The 19,931-nt window shown below is 41.9% G+C and overlaps 1 protein-coding gene across 2 annotated transcripts; it reads right to left on the bottom strand.

Annotated features, from left to right (window-relative positions):
• Window positions 1-1,347: 1,347 nt before the first annotated feature.
• Window positions 1,348-19,003, bottom strand: LOC131234729 (pentatricopeptide repeat-containing protein At3g22470, mitochondrial-like). 2 transcript variants are annotated; one of them, XM_058231667.1, is made up of 3 exons: window positions 15,303-19,003; window positions 6,000-6,069; window positions 1,348-2,895 (listed from the first exon to the last, which is right to left on the bottom strand). In XM_058231667.1, exon 1 carries the CDS (start codon window positions 18,694-18,696, stop codon window positions 15,472-15,474), a length of 3,225 nt encoding a protein of 1,074 aa, XP_058087650.1. In that variant the 5' UTR covers window positions 18,697-19,003; the 3' UTR covers window positions 1,348-2,895; window positions 6,000-6,069; window positions 15,303-15,471. The 2 variants fall into 2 exon arrangements, with proteins under 2 accessions (XP_058087650.1, XP_058087649.1); XM_058231666.1 differs by lacking the exon at window positions 1,348-2,895 and having other exon boundaries at window positions 4,871-6,069.
• Window positions 19,004-19,931: the final 928 nt, after the last annotated feature.

Genomic DNA, 19,931 nt, shown 5'->3' with positions numbered 1-19,931 from the left:
AGGATTTTGGGAATCTTGCAGATTGTACATATTGTAAAGCACCAACAACACTGTGATAGTAAGAAGGCTAAGGATAAATATTTGAGCCGGTTAATAGGGCATTTGTCTTGATGACCACCAGAGTAGAAACTGGCTTTCAGGTAGTCATCTGAGCATGAGATAAGAGATCACAAGCATATTTGGTATGAATGAAGGGAAAACACAAATAATAGCTTCATCAAAAACTTTTGTAGCCCCCAATAAGTTTTTAATAGTGAGAATTTGATCCCTGCTATGTGGTCCACGTGAGATTTGAATCTCCTTCAAAATTTGGACCATGCCTTAAAATGATATGGAAAAATAAATGGATACAACACATATATTGATGGGCCTGAAGATCAGGGCCTTACCTGCTAAGCATTTACCCCTCCTCGCCTAATCCGTATCTTGGAACGCAGACTGCGTGGTGACCCTTCCATCAAGGACGTCCGTGGTGGCGAGGTTTTTCTGGTCTGCATGTCTGTGTACGATGGCTCGGTTCGGACGTGAATTGGATACTACCCTGCCTTTCTCAAGCTTGGCACGGTCTGAGGGGCCACTGTGATTATGGAATTATCCACCCTTACCATCATATTGCCATACTATTTTTTAGGGTAAAAGCCAAAAAATGAGACAAATCCAAAGCTCAAGTGAACCACACCACAGGAAAGCAGCGGTGATAACAATGCGCTCATGACTGAGACCTTCCAAGGGTCCACTGTCATGTTTATTTTCCATTAAACCAGCTCATAAGGTCACATAAACCTGGATGAAGGGAAAACACAAATATCACATTGATCCAGAACTTCTGTGACCAAAAACTTTGCAAAGGTGGGAGTTCAAGGTTGCAACCATAGGAGTTTAATTCCCACCATGTGGTCTACTTGAGCCTCGAATTGGGTACTACCAGTGTTCCCAGCTCCGCACAGGCAGAGGCTCTTAGATAAAACACATATATGATTTATGCATTTTATCTATATTGTCCATTCATTTTGCTATGTCATTTTAGGGCATAAGCAAAAAACAAGGCAGATGGAAGGCTCAAGTAAACGATACCACATGAAGCAGTAGTGATAATGACACCCACTGTTGAAATCTTCCTAAGGCCTACTATAATATTTATCATTCATTGACAGGATCCTTACTCTTGATCCGGTGGTAGACTCTCAGGAGTTTCAACACCTAGTCAAGGGTTCGAGTATCCATAGGTGGTGAAAACCCACTACGACGTGAGTGTGTGGGGGTGTGTGTGTGTGCGTGGGTAAAAATAAAATAAAATCTGCTTCATTTTTAGGCTTCCACCCTAAAACGACATGAAAAAAATAAAAATAAATGATTGATATGGATAAAGCCAATAGATTCTAGCGGCCCCTCATAACCGTTGCCTATGCCGGGCCAGGCCGGCTCTCTCAAGAAGGAGACTGACACTGTCAGTGCCAACATCAGTGATGGTTGGCTCTTCGTATCCATCATGATTATCCACGCTGAAATCAAAATTTCCAGCTCCTTTTATGGTATGAGGTAAAAAATAAGGCATACCTAAATCTTAGGTGGACCATAAGGTAAGAAACAATGACGATTGAATGACCACCATTAAAAAACTAAGGCCCACTGTAATATTTATCCATCATCTAACCCGTTGATCAAGTCTCATGGACCTAGGGCCCACCGTAATATTTATTTGCCATCAAATATGTATATTAGGTCACATTGATCTGAATGAAGGGAAAACACAAATATTAGCTTGATTGAAAATTTTTGTGGCCCCAAGAGGTTTTTAACAACGGGCATTCAATCAACCACCGGTCCACTTGAGAGGGTCAGCAATAGAGGGGCCATATAACACTCACCAATATCGACGTTGGTACTGACAGGGTCAGCAAGCAATCCGTGTTCGCTCGTTTATTACGCAGATCAGGTCCAGCTCCGTCATGATGAACTTGGTCTTTGCAGGGCTATGAGGAATCCACCATGCTGTCTTGTTTTATTGACCCGTTCGTCTATTTTTCTAAATCATTTTAGGATATTAGCTCAAAAATAGACAAATCAAAGGCTCAAGTAGACCATACAGTGGGAATTGAATGCCCACCATTAAAATTTTAATGGGAGATTTTTGAAGAAGCTGATGTTTGTGTTTTCCCTTCATTCGGGTCTACTAACCTTGTCAACAGGTTAGATGGCAAATAGACATCACAATGGACTGTAAGGTTTCAACAATGGGCATCATTATCATCACCAGTTCCTGTAGTGAGGTCCACTTGAGGGTTGGATCTGCCTCATTTTTGGGCTCATACCCTAAATTGATCGGGCAAAATGGATGCATGGCATGGATAAAATACATACATCATGATGGGCCCTACAAAGCTCCTCCAGGACTGAGTCTGTCTGGTGATCTTGGCACTATAGATGTCTGCAATGACCCCTTGTGGCGTGATTTGATGAGACTAGGTGGTTCTGTTCAAATAGGTCAGTTGAGTAAGTACTCTGACATAATGACTTTCAAACATGCTTTGTATGGCCCTGTAAATATGTGGATGTGTCTCTCCCACTGGTTCCTTTGGTGTGGTGCACAATACAACCTAATTTTTTTGGCCTTGTGCCTGGTATATTACATATCTAATGGTTGGAGTAGATCTCACATACAGATCATGGTTGGCTCAATCAATCTACAGATCATGGTGGCCCCATAAAAAAAATCAAGGGTGTGTGTCCTATGAAATTCATTTTTCTAAAAAATATATCTATCTGCTTTATTTTTAAAACAATTGGGAAAGGGAGCTGTGATGCAGGAAGGGACGTGATAAGGTTGATCACTGTCTTCGTCAGGCAATAACTACTCTGAAGCTACCTTGCTCTCTGGACTCCTCATAGAGGTTCCTACAATCCACAATCGACGAAGGATAAAAGCAGGAATAATTCCTGATAACATTGAAATAATTTGATTCATGATTAAAAAAAAAATGAAATTACAATCCTTTAAATAATGAGCTAAAACCTAGGATGGAGTTTTAGACTAGACTTTAACTAAAACACCCTAAAAACGTGACTTTGCTATAAATAGTAAACTTACCATTAGATGGCCTCTATTCCTACTAGATTTCATGATTTTCAGCCAAAAATAGTAAGTGTCTAATTCAGCCCAATCACATTATTCTCCTAACTTTTCTAAGCCCTTTTCATGTTGGGCATGACTTCAACAACTCAAACGATCAAAAGTTATACTCAAACTAGAACTTACTATTTATAGTAAAAACGAAAATAAATGGGACATTTTACCGTGGATTTGATGGAATCTCGCAAATCTGGTGTGGGCAACCCGACATAATGGGGCTGGGTGGCTTAAGTAGGTTCTCCTAGCCCAAAATCATATATAATATGTCGGAAAACTTATCCTGATTTGCAAGATATGACTGATTTAACGTTGTGACGGTCTAGAGCATTTTTGCCTCGAATTGGGCCTTCTTTCGCCCATCTTTGCCATGAAAGTGTCCGCGAGCATCTCTACATCAAGCTGCCCTTGATTTTTGATGGGGTATACCATGATGCGTACATGGAATCTATTGCGACCATTAGATATGTAATCACACATTTAGGTCTAAGGCCAAAAAATCAGATCCAACCTTGATTTTTATAGGGCCCATGATAATTACATGAATCTGCTCCAACCATTAGATGCCACACCAAAATTTAAGCATAGAGCCCAAAAATCAGGCTAATACGTGATTCATGTAGGCCACCCCAAGGGCAACTATATAGAGGGTGAAGGTTGCCTTATACACTGTTTCCAATTGTTTGGTCAACCTAAATCGCAGATGGAGCTAAGTTTTGGATCCTAGGCATAACAGGGAGTGACACATTTGGTGGTTAGGGTGTTTTTCATATAAACATCACATTGAAGGCCACCTGAACGGCCGACCCCTTTGCTTGCATCCGCCAACCTATTTGGAAGGCACTCAAATGACAGTTACTCGTATTAATGAGTTAGCTCATTGAAAAACCTTTGAGAAAAAGCATGTAAATGCTAATTTATTCAGAATATATATATATATATTCCCTTTTCAATATAGCATAATATTTTAAAACATGGCATTTTCATCGTGATAATATTGTGATATTAATGAGAAATACAGTAAAAACCTCATGGAATTGGTTAAATATATTAAATTTAAATTTATTAGTTTGTAATAATAAACTTTTTTAAACTTCCAGGCGGGGAAATTGCTGAGAATGAGATTTGTCTCTATGAACCCAGCCAGATCATGAGCCTGGTCACTGGGTCAGGAAAACCAGGCAGTCCCTGGTTTTGTTTGTAACTTGACCCTGATTTCAAGGTTAGTTCTTGACTCGGTTGGCTCAGCCTGGGTGCCTCCCTCTCCCAAAATTGAAGAAGAAGAATTAAACAAGAGGAAGATGGTGGTGGTTCCAAAGACAATGAGTCTTGCTATGGTGGATTACCAACATTCTTCTAGAATGGAAGATCATAGCTCAAAATCTTTGGTTGAATCTCACCATGGACACCCAAATCTCCTGGAATAGAGTTTAACACACAAAAATAAAATAAAATAAAAATAAAAATCTTAACTTGCCGGGTCGACTCAACCTGGTGACTGACCGAGTCCCAAACTTAATGCTGGTTTGAAAACCGCAGTTTCCTTGGTGCATATTTAAATTTTTTTTCTATCAGACACACACACACACACACACACACACACACACTCACACTGTAGTGGGATTTCACCACCCATGGGTACTCGAATCCTTGACTCGGTGTTGAAACTCTTGCGAGTTTACCACTGGGGCAAGAGTAAGGACACCCCCCCCCCCCCCTCCTTTTTTTAAAAAATAAAAATAAAATGAGGAGCCATGTTTTTAAACCCACTGAGGGAAGGATTGGGGTCAGGCTCCCACTTAGATGAAGCCTTGCTAATTCATTGGAGCTCTTCCAGCTATTATAATTGGGACGGGGTCTCTGACCAGACCGAGTGGACTTGGATGAGACCACTCAGTTTTGGACGAGTTCTGATTCCATGGTCAGGATTGTCCCATCAAGGAGATTTGGGGCCACGATCCCTCCATTGTGCAGTCCATCAACAGTCTGTATGACTGGACCATGTCGTCCACCTGTACAATCTAAGAAACCCATACTGGTTCATATGAATTCCTGCCTAACAATTGTAAATGAAAAATCATAAAACTGCAAACCATTTTAGCTTTCTACAAATCACCAGAATACACATGAATTAAAAATTTAGAAAATACATTTGATTGGTATTGCATTTTCAGAAATGATCACAATAATACCTATAAATTGTTGAGATGGATGAGAAGGGTAGAATTAGAAATTACTGTATCCAAGGGATTTTAGGAAATGAAAGTAGGTTAAGGTGTTTTGGTCATGTGCAACAGAGACCAAGGACTGCCAGTTAAAAAGAGTGAGTTTGTACAAGTTGAAGGCTTCAAAAGGGCAAGAGAAAGGTCCAAAAGGATGTGGGTGAAGGTAGTTAAAAAAGAATTGATGGTCTATAATTTAATTGAAGTTATGGCTATTGATAGAATGGAATGGTAGAAGAGGATTCATGCAGTCAATTAGTCTAAGATAAGGCTTACATGAAGGCGGTGATAATCATAATACCTATAAATACATTAGAAATTGCATATCACCCATCCATTCTTTCAAGAAACAATACACGTTTCTTCTTTAAAGCTGTGTTTGGAAGTGCTTTTAGCAGTGCATGCCTGGAATTGCCTCAAATCATAATTTGCTATTTGGGACAGGAAAAGAAGGAAATTTTGGAACCTCCTCGCGTGCTTTTCCCTTTTTTGAGGTGCCCCAAATAATTAGCTCCATTGAATAAAGCAACACAAATCAACTTCCAAACAGGCCCTAAAGATAGGTCATGACGAGCTTAAACTTCATTTGATGCATCAAGGGTGAAGGGATTCATCAAATAACAAAGAACCTTGATCATGTTGAAATTTACCAATGTATGACAGGGTTGGGAATACCATTTTCCTCCGTTTGACTCATCCTCCACTGTTTCTCTTCCATCCCTGCATGATTTATTTATTTATTTATTTATTATTATTATTATTTTTCTGGTAGAAGGTAATGATGTTTTATTAAAGAAGCCAAAAAATAATAATGGTGAATTACAACAACAAGACCCAATGCAAAAGGGAAGGATTACAATCAACTAAGGACCCAATGCATGAAACCCACCACATAACATTCAATTTGGCCCTTCTAAACACATCCGACACCAACCACCTTCGATTTCAAAAGCATTAATTATTTGATGAGGACATCGTGCGTACGCCGCCTACACGCGCACGCACGCCACCCCCCTACGCACGTATGTACGCAGAAGGAGGGTCTCACCATCAATCTGGTTCGATGACGACGTCTAGGGAGGGCCTCCTAGGTAGAAGACGAAATTTTGGTTCAAAAGGGTGGGCCTGATAGTCAAGAAAAGCCCATCATGGGACTTCATGATCATGGCCCACTCGTTGGATAGATGTCATATTTTAGGTTTTGCTTATTTTCATTATTTAGAATATCGTGAACGCTTTGTATTTATTTGTTTGGTTTTTATTTTAGTTTACTTCACTGCCAAGTAATAGGTTGCGCACATGGTGCGAGTTTTGGGTATAAGATTTTCCCTATAAATAGGCATCCCTTGTAGTTCTTTTTATTCATTCAAGTTTAATAAAAATTTCTGCTTTATTTTTTTACTCTCTTCGTGAGTTGTGGAAGAATTCAAAAGTGGGTGCGAAGCCCTTCCTTCTTCGAATGGCTAACTACCGTGGTGTAAAGCCACATTTATCCCCATCCGCCCTTACCATCTTCCATCCATATCTCTCATCTTTTATCATCATTATTGCTTTGAATTTTCCAGCCTTTTCAGCTATTCATCTCCCTACAGCCAGTTTCCAAAATCTAGACCTGTAAGAGGGCTGAAACTTCGGCGGAGCACTACGCCTCAACCTTACGTTGGATCGTCGTCAAACTTGGAGGGATTGAAAGTCTCCCCTAGCCGACCAAGGTTTAGGTGTCACTTTAGGGAGGCGGGCTTCCATCACACGTGCGGCAAGCCCACCCGTGCATGTGCGTTAGCCCCGGGTCACCATTTGCGCTTAGGAGCTTTCTTCAGGTCAGGTTTTCCTCTTTTCATTCTTATTTCTTAAACCCTAGCCTTAGTTTGCATTAACCCTAATTTATTTACCCTTTTTTCTTTTTACCCTAGGGTTCCTTGAATTGAAATTGGAGAATCCCTTGGATTAGAGACTGATTTTTATGCATGTGTGGTTGATTTCTATTTCCCTTTGACATCGTTTGCTTTATAATTTTTATTGGTCCAGTCCTACCCTATATCAGCCTGGACCTGCATAGATTCCCCTTTTTAATTGAATGATTCGGATTGTCATGTGGGATGTAGAATTTGTGTAACTGTTTCTGAATTGGTATGATCTAAGCCTGAATTCTTGCATCTCACACTTAAATTTCATGTCCTGCATTCAATTTGGCATCAAAGCCTATGGTTCTTGTAGGGGAATTCACCACATATTTAGGGTTTAGTTTGTTTGAGTCCTTCATGCATCTAGTTCATCATATATAGCTGCTAGAAAACCGTAGTCCCTGATAGATATAGCTGAATTTTCGTAACGGTGTATAGTCTCCTTCATATAGAGTCTCGTAGGGTCATTTAGTTTTTAGACGCATATAGTTGCCGTAGTAGGTCCTTAGGTTGAGTAAGTCAGTGTATGCCCACACGTACGGGTCGTGGTTTCGGTTTGCACCCTACACTAAACATGGAGCAATTGCAAGAAACAGTGGCCAAGTTAGCCCTGCAAGTTGAGTCATTGAATAAGCACTTGGAACATCGCATACATAAACGCCTTGAAGAAATAGAGGCCTCCTTCAGGGCAAACCCAACCACTGGGGAGGATGCCTAATCTCAGGCAGTTGGTCAGGAGGTTAGACTAAGAAATGGATGTGGCCAAGGAGCTGGTCATGGGCGCATACCTGTGCACCCACCCCGTGAGGGGCATCATGATCAATATGACCCAGATGCACAACTCCTTAAGGGAGTTAGGGTAGATGCCCCTACATTTGATGACCACTTGGACCCTAAAGCCTTTCTAGATTGGCTGGCAGATATGGACCACTATTTTGAGTGGTATGATATGTTGGATGCTCGACGAGTCCGATTCGCCAAGATGAAGCTTGTGGGTCAAGCAAAGAGGTTTTGTGCGACGGTTGAGCGAAAGAAAGAAAGAGCGAGAGAACTCCCAATAGTTCATTGGGTAGAGATGAAAGAAACGCTTAAAGAAAAGTATATCCCTTTCTCTTATCGCTTACCATTGATTGAGGAGTGGCAGTCTCTTCGACAGAGTTCCATGAGTGTTGCGGACTATATCAAGAAGTTTGAAGAATACTCAACCCACTATGAGGTTGATGAGGACCCAGTACTTACCTTTGCTCGTTTCAAAACGGGCATCCGTCCTGACATTAGGAGAGAATTGCTCGCCAAAGAGATAAACACTATTGAACAATTGTACCAAGTAGTGTTAGATGTCGAGCAATACCTTAAAACATCTGTGGGAAGACGGTTTGACTTTTGCGAATCCGTTGCTAAAGCCAACCCCTCTGGGGTTAGACCTAACACGGGATTCCAAAACAAACCTTCCTCTAATGTTTAGCCCAGACCCAAGGATGATAAGGGTAAAGAGATTGTCAGGTCTAGTTCGCGTGGAAGCGGAGCCATTAGGTGTTTTAAGTGTCAGGGATAGGGCACCAAAGTACTCCTTATTGATGGGCAAGTAGAAGTAGTGCCCCCAGAGAGTGATGGTGAGGAGGAGGAATATGAGCCAGTCGAAACCCCTAGTGATGAGGAAGAGGGAACGCAAGAGTCTGCGACCCTCGCAATTGTGCGTTGCGCTTTGACTCAAGCCAAGAGCACCGATGACTGGCACCGCAACACGATCTTCTACACTTATGCAAAATGTGAGGAAAAGAGCTGTAAGATGATCGTGGATAGTGGTAGCTGTGCCAACGTGGCATTGACTAGCACTGTGAGTCGTTTGGGTTTGAAGCTGGAAGCCCATCCTCAACCATATAGAGTTTCTTGGGTTGATGAAACATCCATTCCAGTCTCGCATCATTGTCTTGTCCCTATTTAGTTTGGATCATATAAAGACAATTTGGTGTAATGTTATTCCTATGGATGTGGGCCATATCATTTTGGGTAGACCGTTGCTCTATGACAGGGTGTCACCATATTTGGTTGTTCAAATGTGTGTACGTTCTGGTTTGACGGCAAGAAAGTCAAGCTAAATCCTTTGCCACCCAAGAATACGATTGGAAAAGAGTCCACCACACAGAGTGGCGCAAGCGGCCCAAGAGAAGTGGAGTCGAAGTCCAAGTCCAAACCGCTCCATATTTTGAATGCCAAAAACTTTGTGCGAGAAACGGAGGCGGACTCGACGATATATGCCCTTGTGGCGTAGAGTTACCCACTGAGGCCATTCGGATAGTATATGAGTATCATGATGTCTTTCCTGATGATCTACCGAATGAGCTTCCCCCTATGAGGGATATACAGCATGCCATTGATTTAATCCATGGGGCAACTCTACCAAACCTCTCGCATTACAGAATGAACCCAAAGGAGCACACTGAGTTGAAGAGACAGATTAATGAACTCCTAGAGAAGGGTTTCATTCGAGAGAGCATGAGTCCGTGTGCCGTGCCTGCCCTTCTTACACTTAAGAAGGATGGTATATGGAGGATATGTGTTGATAGTAGGGCCATCAACAAAATCACAGTCAAGTATCAATTTCCTATACCGTGTCTTGATGGCATGCTAGATATGATGGCCAATGCTACTATCTTCTAAAAAATTGACCTTAAAAGTAGGTATCACCAAATCTGTATACGCCCTGGTGATGAGTGGAAGATGGCCTTCAAGACGAAGGATGAGCTATATGAGTGACTAGTTATGCCTTTTAGGTTAACTAATGCCTCAAGCACTTTCATGCATGTGATGACCCAAGTGTTGAGACCCTTCATGGGGAAGTTCCTGGTCGTATACTTTGATGATATCTTGATTTATAACATGACCAAGGAGCAACACCTCAACCATTTGAGGTAGGTTTGTGGGATTCTTAGGGCTGATAAGTTGTATGCTAACCTAAAGAAGTGTGCGTTCTTGTCTAGTAGTGTGATCTTCTTAGGTTTTATTGTGTCAACTGAGGATATATCGACGGATCCCGAGAAGTTCAAGGCACAGACTGCATAAAAAAGAGAGAGTTCCAATGGACAAAGGTGTCTCAAAGGCCTTCAAGGAGATAAAAGTCAAGATGATCGAAGCTCCAGTCACACGACTTTTAGATTTTTTAAATGCTTTTGAAGTCGCATGTGACGCGTCAGGAGTCGGCATAGAGGGAGTACTTAGTTAGGAAGAACACCTTGTCGCCTTTTTTAGTGAAAAACTGAATGAGGCGAAACAGAGATATTCCACCTATGACAAGGAATTATACACGGTAGTACAATCACTATGCTATTGGCGTCATTACCTATTGCCGTAAGAATTCGTCTTGTTCTCGGATCACGAGGCCTTGAGATACTTGAACTCTCAGAAGAAATTAAGCCTCAAACATGCCAAGTGGGTTCAATTCCTTCAAGAGTACACTTTCGTGCTTAAGCACAATGCCGGTGTCGAGAATAAGCCTGCCGATGTATTGAGTCGTCAAGTCGCATTACTCAACTCCATGAGCATTGAAGTTACAGGCCTTGAGCGCATCAAAGAAGAGTATTCTATATGTCCAGATTTCGAAGTTGTGTACGAGTCGTTGTTAGAGAGTCTGTCAGGAGCTAACAGTGAATATTTGATTTTGGACGGATACTTGTTTATGAGTGACCGTTTATGCATACCACGCACCTCCCTCCGCGATTTTCTTATCTGGGAGTTACATTCATGAGGGGTCGCAGGTCATTTTGGTCGTGACAAGACCATTGCCCTAGTGGATGATAGGTTTTATTGGCCAAGCTTCAAGCGACATGTGGCCAAAATTATAAGGCAATGCCGTACTTATCAACTGGCCAAGCAAATGAAACAGAATACAGGATTATACACACCTTTGCCAGTCTCATTCATTACTTGGCAGGACATCAGTATGGACTTCGTGCTTGGACTTCCCAAGACTATTTGGAAACATGATTCCATATTTGTTGTCGTGGACCGTTTATCTAAAATGGTCCACTTCATTCATTGTTCTAAGACCTTCGATGCATCTCATGTTGCCAAGCTGTTCTTTAATGAGGTCGTCAAACTGCATGGGTTACCAAAAACTATAGTGTCTAACCGTGACGTGCGCTTTATGAGTTATTTTTGGAAGACACTATGACACATGATGAATACTAGGCTCCAATTTTTATCTGCTTACCACCTTCAGACCAATGGCCAGACTGAGGTGGTTAATAAGAGCCTAGGGAGTTTACTTCGATGCTTAGTGGGGGAGCATACCAGGACATGGGACACCGTACTACCCATAGCCGAGTTTGCATATAATAGTTCTGTCAATAGGTCCACAGGTCTAAGTTCTTTTGAAGTCGTTATTGGTTACATTCCTAAGAAGCCTATTGATCTTATCCCCATGTCATTGTCCTATATGCCATCAGAGTCTGCAGAGCCTTTTACGCATCACATACATTTATTGCATCGAGAAATCAGGTGAAAGATTACTACTAGTAATGAACATTATAAATTTTTTGCAGACCAACATAGACGTTTTAAAGAGATCAATAATTGAGGACTCTGTGATGGTCCGCATCAGGCCCGAGCGGTACCCTCTAGGGGTCGTTCGTAAGTTACACGCGCGTAGCACTGAGCCCTTCAAAATTATAAAGCGAAACAGTCTCAATGCGTATGAGGTAGATCTTCCACCTTCCATGAGAATTAGTTCCACATTCAATGTGGAGGATTTAGTTGCTTTTCAGGGACCCATGATACTTTGTCTGGCTCTTCGCCCACCCATCCCGATTTCCCAGATTTACCCCTTGATCCATGGCCTCTTCCCAACCTTTCATCCCAGCCTCTGCCTCCTATACCTAGCTTTCACACACCCACAAAGGAAATAGAGGATATCCTGAGCCATGAGATAGTTTCCACGTCAAATGGCGGGTTTTAGAAGTACCTAGTTAAATGGAAGTCATGCCCAACTTCAGATAGCACATGGCTCACTGAGGAGGAGGTTCAGATACTTGATCTTGACATCCTGGAACAGTTCAGGAGTTTTATTTTACCAGTGGCGAAATCTTCACAGCCGAGGAGAGTTGATAAGGATATCGTGCGTACGCCGCCTACACGTGCAAGCACGCCACCCCCTACGCACGTACGTATGTAGAAGGAAGGCCTCCTAGGTAGAAGACAAAGTTTTGGTTCAAAAGGGTGGACTCGATAATAAAAAAAAGCCCATCATGAGACCTCATGATCGTGGCCGACTCGTTGGATTGATGTCATATTTTAGGTTTTATTTATTGTTATTATTCAGAACATCGTGAACGCTTTGGATTTCTTTATTTGATTTTTATTTTAGTTTACTTCACTGCCAAGTAATAAGTTGCGCACATGGTGCGAGTTTTGGGGTATAGGATTTTCCCTATAAATAGGCACCCTTTGTAGTTCTTTTCATTCATTCAAGTTTCATAAAAATTCCTGCTTTATTTTTCTGCTTTCTTCGTGAATTGTGAAAGAATTCAAAAGTGGGTGGAAAACCCTCCCTTCTTTAAATGACTAACTACCGTGGTGCAAAGCCACATCTATCCCCATCTACCCATACCCTCTTCCATCCATATTTCTCATCTTCTATCATCATTATTGCTTTGAATTTTTCAACTTTTTCAGTTATTCATCCCCCTACAGCCAGTTTTTAAAATCTGGACCTTTAGGAGGGTTGAAACTTCGGCAGAGCACTACGCCTCGACCTTACGTCGGATCGTCGTCAAACTTGGAGGGATTGGAGGTCTCCCCTAGCCGACCAAAGCCTAGGTGTCACTTTGGGGAGGTGGGCTTTCATCACACGTGCAACCAGCCCACCCGCGCACGTGCGTCAGCCCCGGGTCACTATCTGCGCGTATGAGCTTTCTCCGGATTAGGTTTTCCTTTAGTTTTCCTATTTTCATTCCTATTTCCTAAACCCTAGCCTTAGTTTACATTAGCTCTAATTTATTTGACCCCCCCCCTTTTTTTTTACCATAGGGTTCCTTGAATTGAAATTGGGGAATCCCTTGAATTAGAGACTGATTTTTATGCATGTGTGGTTGATTTCTATTTCCCTTTGACATCGTTTGGTTTATAATTTTTATTGGTCCAATCCTAGCCTGTGTCGACCTGGACCTGCATAGATTCCCCTTTTTAATCGAATGATTTGGATTGTCATGTGGGATGTGAAATTTGTGTAACTGTCTCTGAATTGGTACGATCTAAGCTTGAATTCTTGCATCTCATACTTAAATTTCATGTCCTGCATCATTATTCCTTTCATCCCACAAAGACTAAATATCCACTAAGAGAGGTAATCTCCAAATCATCTTCCCTTTCTTTCCCACGCCCATGCCATGATAGGAAAAAAGCCTTCAATGGATCTCGAAATTACCCACTCCTTATTAAAAATTTCATATAATCTCTCCAACATCTTTCTAGCGAAGGGGCGATGAATAAAAAGGTGCACAACTGATTCTGCATTCTGCATACACATAACACAAATGTTGGGGATGACCATCTTCCTTTTCTGAAGGTTATCAATCGCTAAATCCTATTCCTTTCCACCAACCAAGTGAAAGCTGCAACCTTAGGGGGAGCACCGTATGTTCACTATGCACCCCTAATGAAGGCCCACGCAACAACAATACTGTAGAACGACCGTATCAAAAACTAATCCAAGCCTACATGAGACTTTTGATCTGAACATCTGTTTGTCATCCTCCACAGCATCTTTTGCTTCCCTATCACCATGGAGGCCAAAAAAGAAAAAAAGAAAAGAAAAGAAAAAAAGTAAGCTCCTAGGCAGAAAAACAATAACCCAAATGGTCTGAAATCAATACTCTACTACAAACAAAGAATTCAAACTCGCCTAAGCCAACTCCGTGACTGGAGAAGGAACCGAGTCACCTCCATGAAACCCAACTGCTTTGGGACTAGATAGATGCTAGGTGGTTCAGTTTGGTTCCAGCTGAAATCAAATGAGTTGTAACAGTTTGGGTCCTTGACTGAGTTGAGCTTTGAAACTGAGTTTTAAAGCATTAATGGAAATTTCTCAAAGAAAAGTGTGTGCAAACTCATTGAGTCAACTTGATTTGATCCAGGCTCTGGTCAAGGCCAACTTGATTTCCCTAAATCCTCATATACTTGAACAAGAAGTTCTTGAATAAGTTGAAAAATAAGATCAGCACATAAAGTACTCGGACGAACAATGGTGGTTGTTTACGTTGTCATGTCTGGATACATGTCTGACAACCTCAACCACCCAAACCATCGGCCCCCATTATGGATGGATTATAGTCTGAAATTTGCTCTTACTGATGGTCTTAACCCTCTCATTTGGCTCCTTCGTCTGATAGCACCAGTTAGATGGTTAGGGTTGTTCGATCATGGTGACCTTTACGATTTGCTCCATCCACAATGGGATTTATCACTTTGACAGGCTCCAGTGGCCAGGGCTGCAACTTGGGTTTGGGCCCAAACCCGACTGACCCAACCTGAGTTTGAGTCAGGTTGTCAAGGTCCTCAGGTTCAGGTTGGAAAATGCTAACCTGATTTGAAATCGGATTGGGTTCATGTTGAGCAAATTCGGGTCGGTTAGGTCTGGTTGGGAACTATTACATATATTTGGGTTGGGTTGGGTCAGGTCAGGTTAAGTATTGCAGAGTTCAGGTTGGGCACCTCAGGTTGGAATTCAGGTCAGGATGGATTGTGGCTTACGTTCTCCTGAGTTCAGGTCAGGTTCGGGTTGACCCTCAACCCGATCCAACCCACCCGGGTTAAAACCCTACAAGTGACATTGTGCATCTTCTGTACAATGGACAAGATCACCCTTGAAGAAAATGTAGGTAAGCTTTATAGTCTTGTCCTAAGGTATTTAATCTTGAAAATTTTGACAGGGTTTCAAAGTTCATGACAATCATGATCTAATCAAGTGTCCAAGTTGAATTCTATTTTTTAAAAAACTTGAATCAGGGTAAGCAAATGAAATATGAATAAGTAGAGAGAAGATAGCTGGCTCACCTTCAATTGGCACCATAAACTTCTGTACATGTGTATGTTGGCACATAGTCCAATCCATCAAATGCCGAATCTTCCATTCATCAAATCTCAAGTAAATGATTCCACTCGCACCGGGTTGGCACTTTACCATATAAAATCAACCAGCAATCCAGTATTTGATATTTGCAGATCATGAACCATCGGAAGTTCTTGTGTGGAGGATAGCTCGAACAATCCTCTTATATGACTCTGATTCTGGCACGAGTCCTCTCCTCACGCTCTTGTGGTGAAATTCAAATGCACGTTCGAACAATCTTTTCTTACAGAGTTCATTGATTAAGGCGTCATAGGCACCACTACTAGGAATGGATCCCATATCTGCAACTGCCCAAAAAATAATCTCCGCTTCAGTTAGATTCCCTTTCTCACACAATCCACAGATAAGTGTGGTGAAAGTATGGGACTCTGGTGGCAAACCCATCTCGACCATTTGATCTGTAATCTTAAGGGCGTCGTCTAGCATCCCCTTCTTGCAAAATACGCCAATCAAAACATTCGATGAGCTTTGATTGGAAAAGAGGCCTTTCTTTAACATTGCCACAAGAAGCTGTTGAGTTTCCCCGAACATATTTCTCTTGCAAAGTCCGGAGAGAATCTCAGTATATGTGATAGCATCCATTTTGAGGCCCGCTTGAATCATCTCATTGCAAAGAGTGAGGGCTTCTTCGATCCGCGCTTCTTTGCAGTGGCCACTAATCAGTATATTGTAAGTAATGGCATTGGGAGGAACTCCCTTGCGTTTCATTTCAGACAGAATTGATTCAGCATCCGACATGAGGTTCTTTTTGCAAAGACCATAGATTAAAGAAGAGTATGTAACTTCATCGGGTAAAAGGCCCACCTTTTCCATCTCTTCCTTTAGCTTAAACGCCTCTCCCAATTCACCGGTTCGACAATGGCCATTGATCTGGGCACTATATGCAACCAAATCTGGGGCAATGCCACTTTCCGGCATCTTCTGAAAAAGATTGGTCGCTTCTTTTATCATCGATTTTCGACAAAGCCCATCTATCAGAGTGCCATAGGTAACCAAGTCCGGGGTGTGATTTTTAGAAGACATTTCCTCATACAGCAAAAGGGCTTCGTCAATATGACCTTTCTTGCAATACCCGTCAATCAAAATGTTATATACAAAGGTGTCATGTGCTATTCCTTTCGCTATCATCTCCATGAAAACCTCCTTAGCTTTATCAACATTCCCTTTCTTACAAAATCCATCCATCAAAGAGCCATAAGTGCGGGCATTAGGTGGGAATCCAGCTCCCTCCATTGCATCTCTCACTTTACAGGTCTGCTCCACATCGCCAGCCCTACAGTAATTGTCTATCAGAATATTATAAGAAATCTGATCAGGGATCAGACCGCTTCTAATCATATTGGCAAGTACTTCATTTGATTTCCCAACCTGAGAATTTCTGCAAAGCCTGCTCATTAACGTGTTATAAGTAACAAGGTCTGGTGCAACGTCCTTCTGCAACATGTCAGCGAATAGCAAAAGAGCAGTCTCCATATGGTTCTTTTTACAATACCCATCGATCAGTATGTTGTGAGCAAATGAATCTAGTTCCATTCCTCTCTTGACCGCCTCTCTCGAAACAAATTCAGCTCTTTCAATGTTGCCACATTTGCAAAGCCCATCAATGACTGTGTTATACATAGCATTGTCAATGTAACTCCCAAGAAGTTCCATCCATTTGAGAATATCCAAAGCTTCTTCTACCAGCCCCTCACTGCACATTCCTTTGATAACAATGTTGCAAGCAAAAACATCTGTTGAAATAAGAGAAGCATAGATATCTCGAGTTTCTTCATCCTTCAACTTGGATTTCAAAAATCTAAATGAATCCGCAACCAGCCCTCCCTTGAACATCCTTGCAAAGAACTCACGAGCTTCTACTACCATTTTCTGCTTGAGAAGGCTAACCAAAACCTCTGCCCGTGTTATGATGTCCGGATAAAAACCCCTTTCCGCCATTTTATCACAAAGAGCAAAACCTATGCGAATTCTTCCCCTCTTCCAACTACCTCTCATCAAAGTTTCAAAGATAACAGGCGTCAGAGGCTCGCCGTTTTTTTCCATTTCCCTCAAAATCTCCTCCACTTTTAATAGCTCCACATCACTCAATCCGCTAATCAGGTGTCCGTATACCCCAACACTCGGTGTAATCCCACTTCCAACCATTTCATCTTTCAATTCAAAACCTCTAATAAAATTGCCATCTCTACAATGTCCGCCAATCAATGCACTGAATGTAATCAAATCTGGGACCAACCCATCTCTCTTCATCTTCTCAAATATCTCGTCTGCGCTCCGAACCATCAATCTGTTACAAAGCCCATTAATCAGAATATTGTGAGTACACACATCTTGACGTACTCCTGCCAATGCCATCTCTTCAAATAACGAAATGGCGTCATCAATCCTACCCTTTCTACAACACCCACCAATCAAAACATTATAACTGCATGTATCCAGCATAATCCCGTTCTCCCTAATTTCCTGAAACACCAACTTTGCCTGCTCGATCCTTCCATTCTTACAAAACCCATCAACCAAAATACTACAAACCACACAGTCAATGGGCCTCCCTTCATCCTGCATCCGACGGACAAAATCCAATGCATCATTGAATGACCCATCTTCCAAATAAGCACTGATGACGAGAGTGCAAGTAAAGGCATCTTCATCAATACCCATTTCCCTCATCATTCCGTAAACCTGCCAAAACTCCGATTTCCTGCCCAAACCGACCAACGCCCGCAAAACCGAATTAACTGAAAAAACTGTCGGAGTGACGACCCCACATTCCTTCGTCAACGAAAGGACTATAACTGCATCGGAAACTCTATTCTGACGGATCAAGGATTCCAATAAAATGCTACACACCCTATCCCTGGAATCCCAATCTAAGAACTCGACTACGAATTTGCGGAAAACCCAAGAAAAATCACCTGAAAAATCCTCCAAAAATTCACCGAGAATTGATACCGCAGGGTGAAAAGAGGGCGATAGAGTGACTATATGCACTATAGTAGCAATTAGAGAAATGGGTTTTTGGTAATTAATGGAATTATAGAAATCAAGAGCTGATTTGGGATTTTCGGTGAGAGATTGAAGGACTTTGAGATCTTCCTGTGATTGGTTTTCTTTCTGTTTTTGAGTATTTAAGCTTGTTCCTGAAAAGGGCTTTTCTGTGAATAGAATGAGAGGAGTTTCGTCAGAAAGATGGGAGGAATGGATTACCTGAGACGTGCTGGAGAAATGGGTTGCCTGAAAATGACGGTTGGATGGAAATTTCACCAGAAATCTAACGGATTTTGCTGGGAATCTGACGGCTCTTGTGTAGAGAGACATTGGGTGTAAGATGAGCGGAGCAAGGATGTTGGGGTTTTCGGTTTGAGCTTTTCATAGGAGGGGTTTCTGCTAGCTTGCGCCGGGGGTGTAGGGAAAGGAATAAAGAATGAGACTTGCTTTATACTCCGCCGAGAGGTATGGTTGATAATACGCCGCTTAAAAATTGGACACGAGAACCTATTCTCAGCTTAAACCTTCCAATTTGTGGGACCCACTGAAGATGATTGGTGCTCCAGAGATCAGATTGGCCAAGGAGCCATTTGGCAGTTTGGATTCTGGACCTTTGGATTTGGTATCCAAAATCCAAGTCCGGGAATCCGGACACTCGGTGTATGATAAGGAATCATGGAAGCCGGGGTTTCGGGAATTGGGCTTTTACATAGGAGGAGCTTCTGCTAACTTGCGCCAGGGGTGCAGGGAAACGAGTTAAAAAGAAGGGGACTTCTTTTCTAGTCCAGCGGAGAGGGATGGTTGCTGCACGGCCACTTAAAATTCAAACACCTGCACGTATTCTCAACTAAAACCTCTCAAATTGTGGGACCCAGTAAAGATTGGATCGTGTTCAATCCAATCAAATCAGTGCAAAGATAATTAAGGTACACATGGCATACATTTACTCTAATCAAACTGGATTATGGGACCTACAATTGTTGAGTCATAGTCCCAAAATCAGATTGATCAAATAATCCTAAGATCTGATTTGTGGACACTTGTTTGTTGAAATAGGACCATTGGATATTTTTCATCCTAACCATCCACTAAGCATCTGCCCATCCAATGATGCGATGATCTGACAAGCATAGTATTGGGTTCATGATGCTATAAGTTCGGACCATAATTTGGACGGTTTAGTTTGATTATTCTTGTGGCACGTGTGCAATTTCTAATTGCTTGCATATCAGTGTCCAAGGTTTTCTGCATTTTCTACCATCTAATCTAGTTTGGTGGGGACGATTTGGATGGCCTAGTTTAAAATATTTGTATGCTTGTGTACAATTTCACAGTGGCTGGTGGGTCACATTTCAGTGTTGGAGCCGTGGATCGACTGTCTCAAAAATCTTCTTAATAGGCCAATCTTAACCTTTTTATTATCTTATATGGACAAATAGAGGTGTACAGGAGTCGAGTCTGAGTTGAGCTTTGCCTAGCTCGTGCTCGACTTAGACAGCTCATGCTCGGCTCGGTTCGGCCTTTGAGCTTGGAACAACAGCTCGTGCTCGGCTCGGCTAGTAGAT

Source organism: Magnolia sinica, chromosome 19 (assembly GCF_029962835.1).
Source record: "Magnolia sinica isolate HGM2019 chromosome 19, MsV1, whole genome shotgun sequence".
Lineage (NCBI taxonomy): Eukaryota > Viridiplantae > Streptophyta > Magnoliopsida > Magnoliales > Magnoliaceae > Magnolia > Magnolia sinica.
The sequence above is the reverse complement of the archived record's forward strand: the minus strand, read 5'-3'. Positions and strand labels throughout refer to the sequence as shown.

Excerpts from the sequence above, each read along its gene's own strand:
- LOC131234729 (XM_058231667.1), bottom strand. The coding sequence starts at position 18,696 with ATGTCTCTCTACACAAGAGCCGTCAGATTCCCAGCAAAATCCGTTAGA.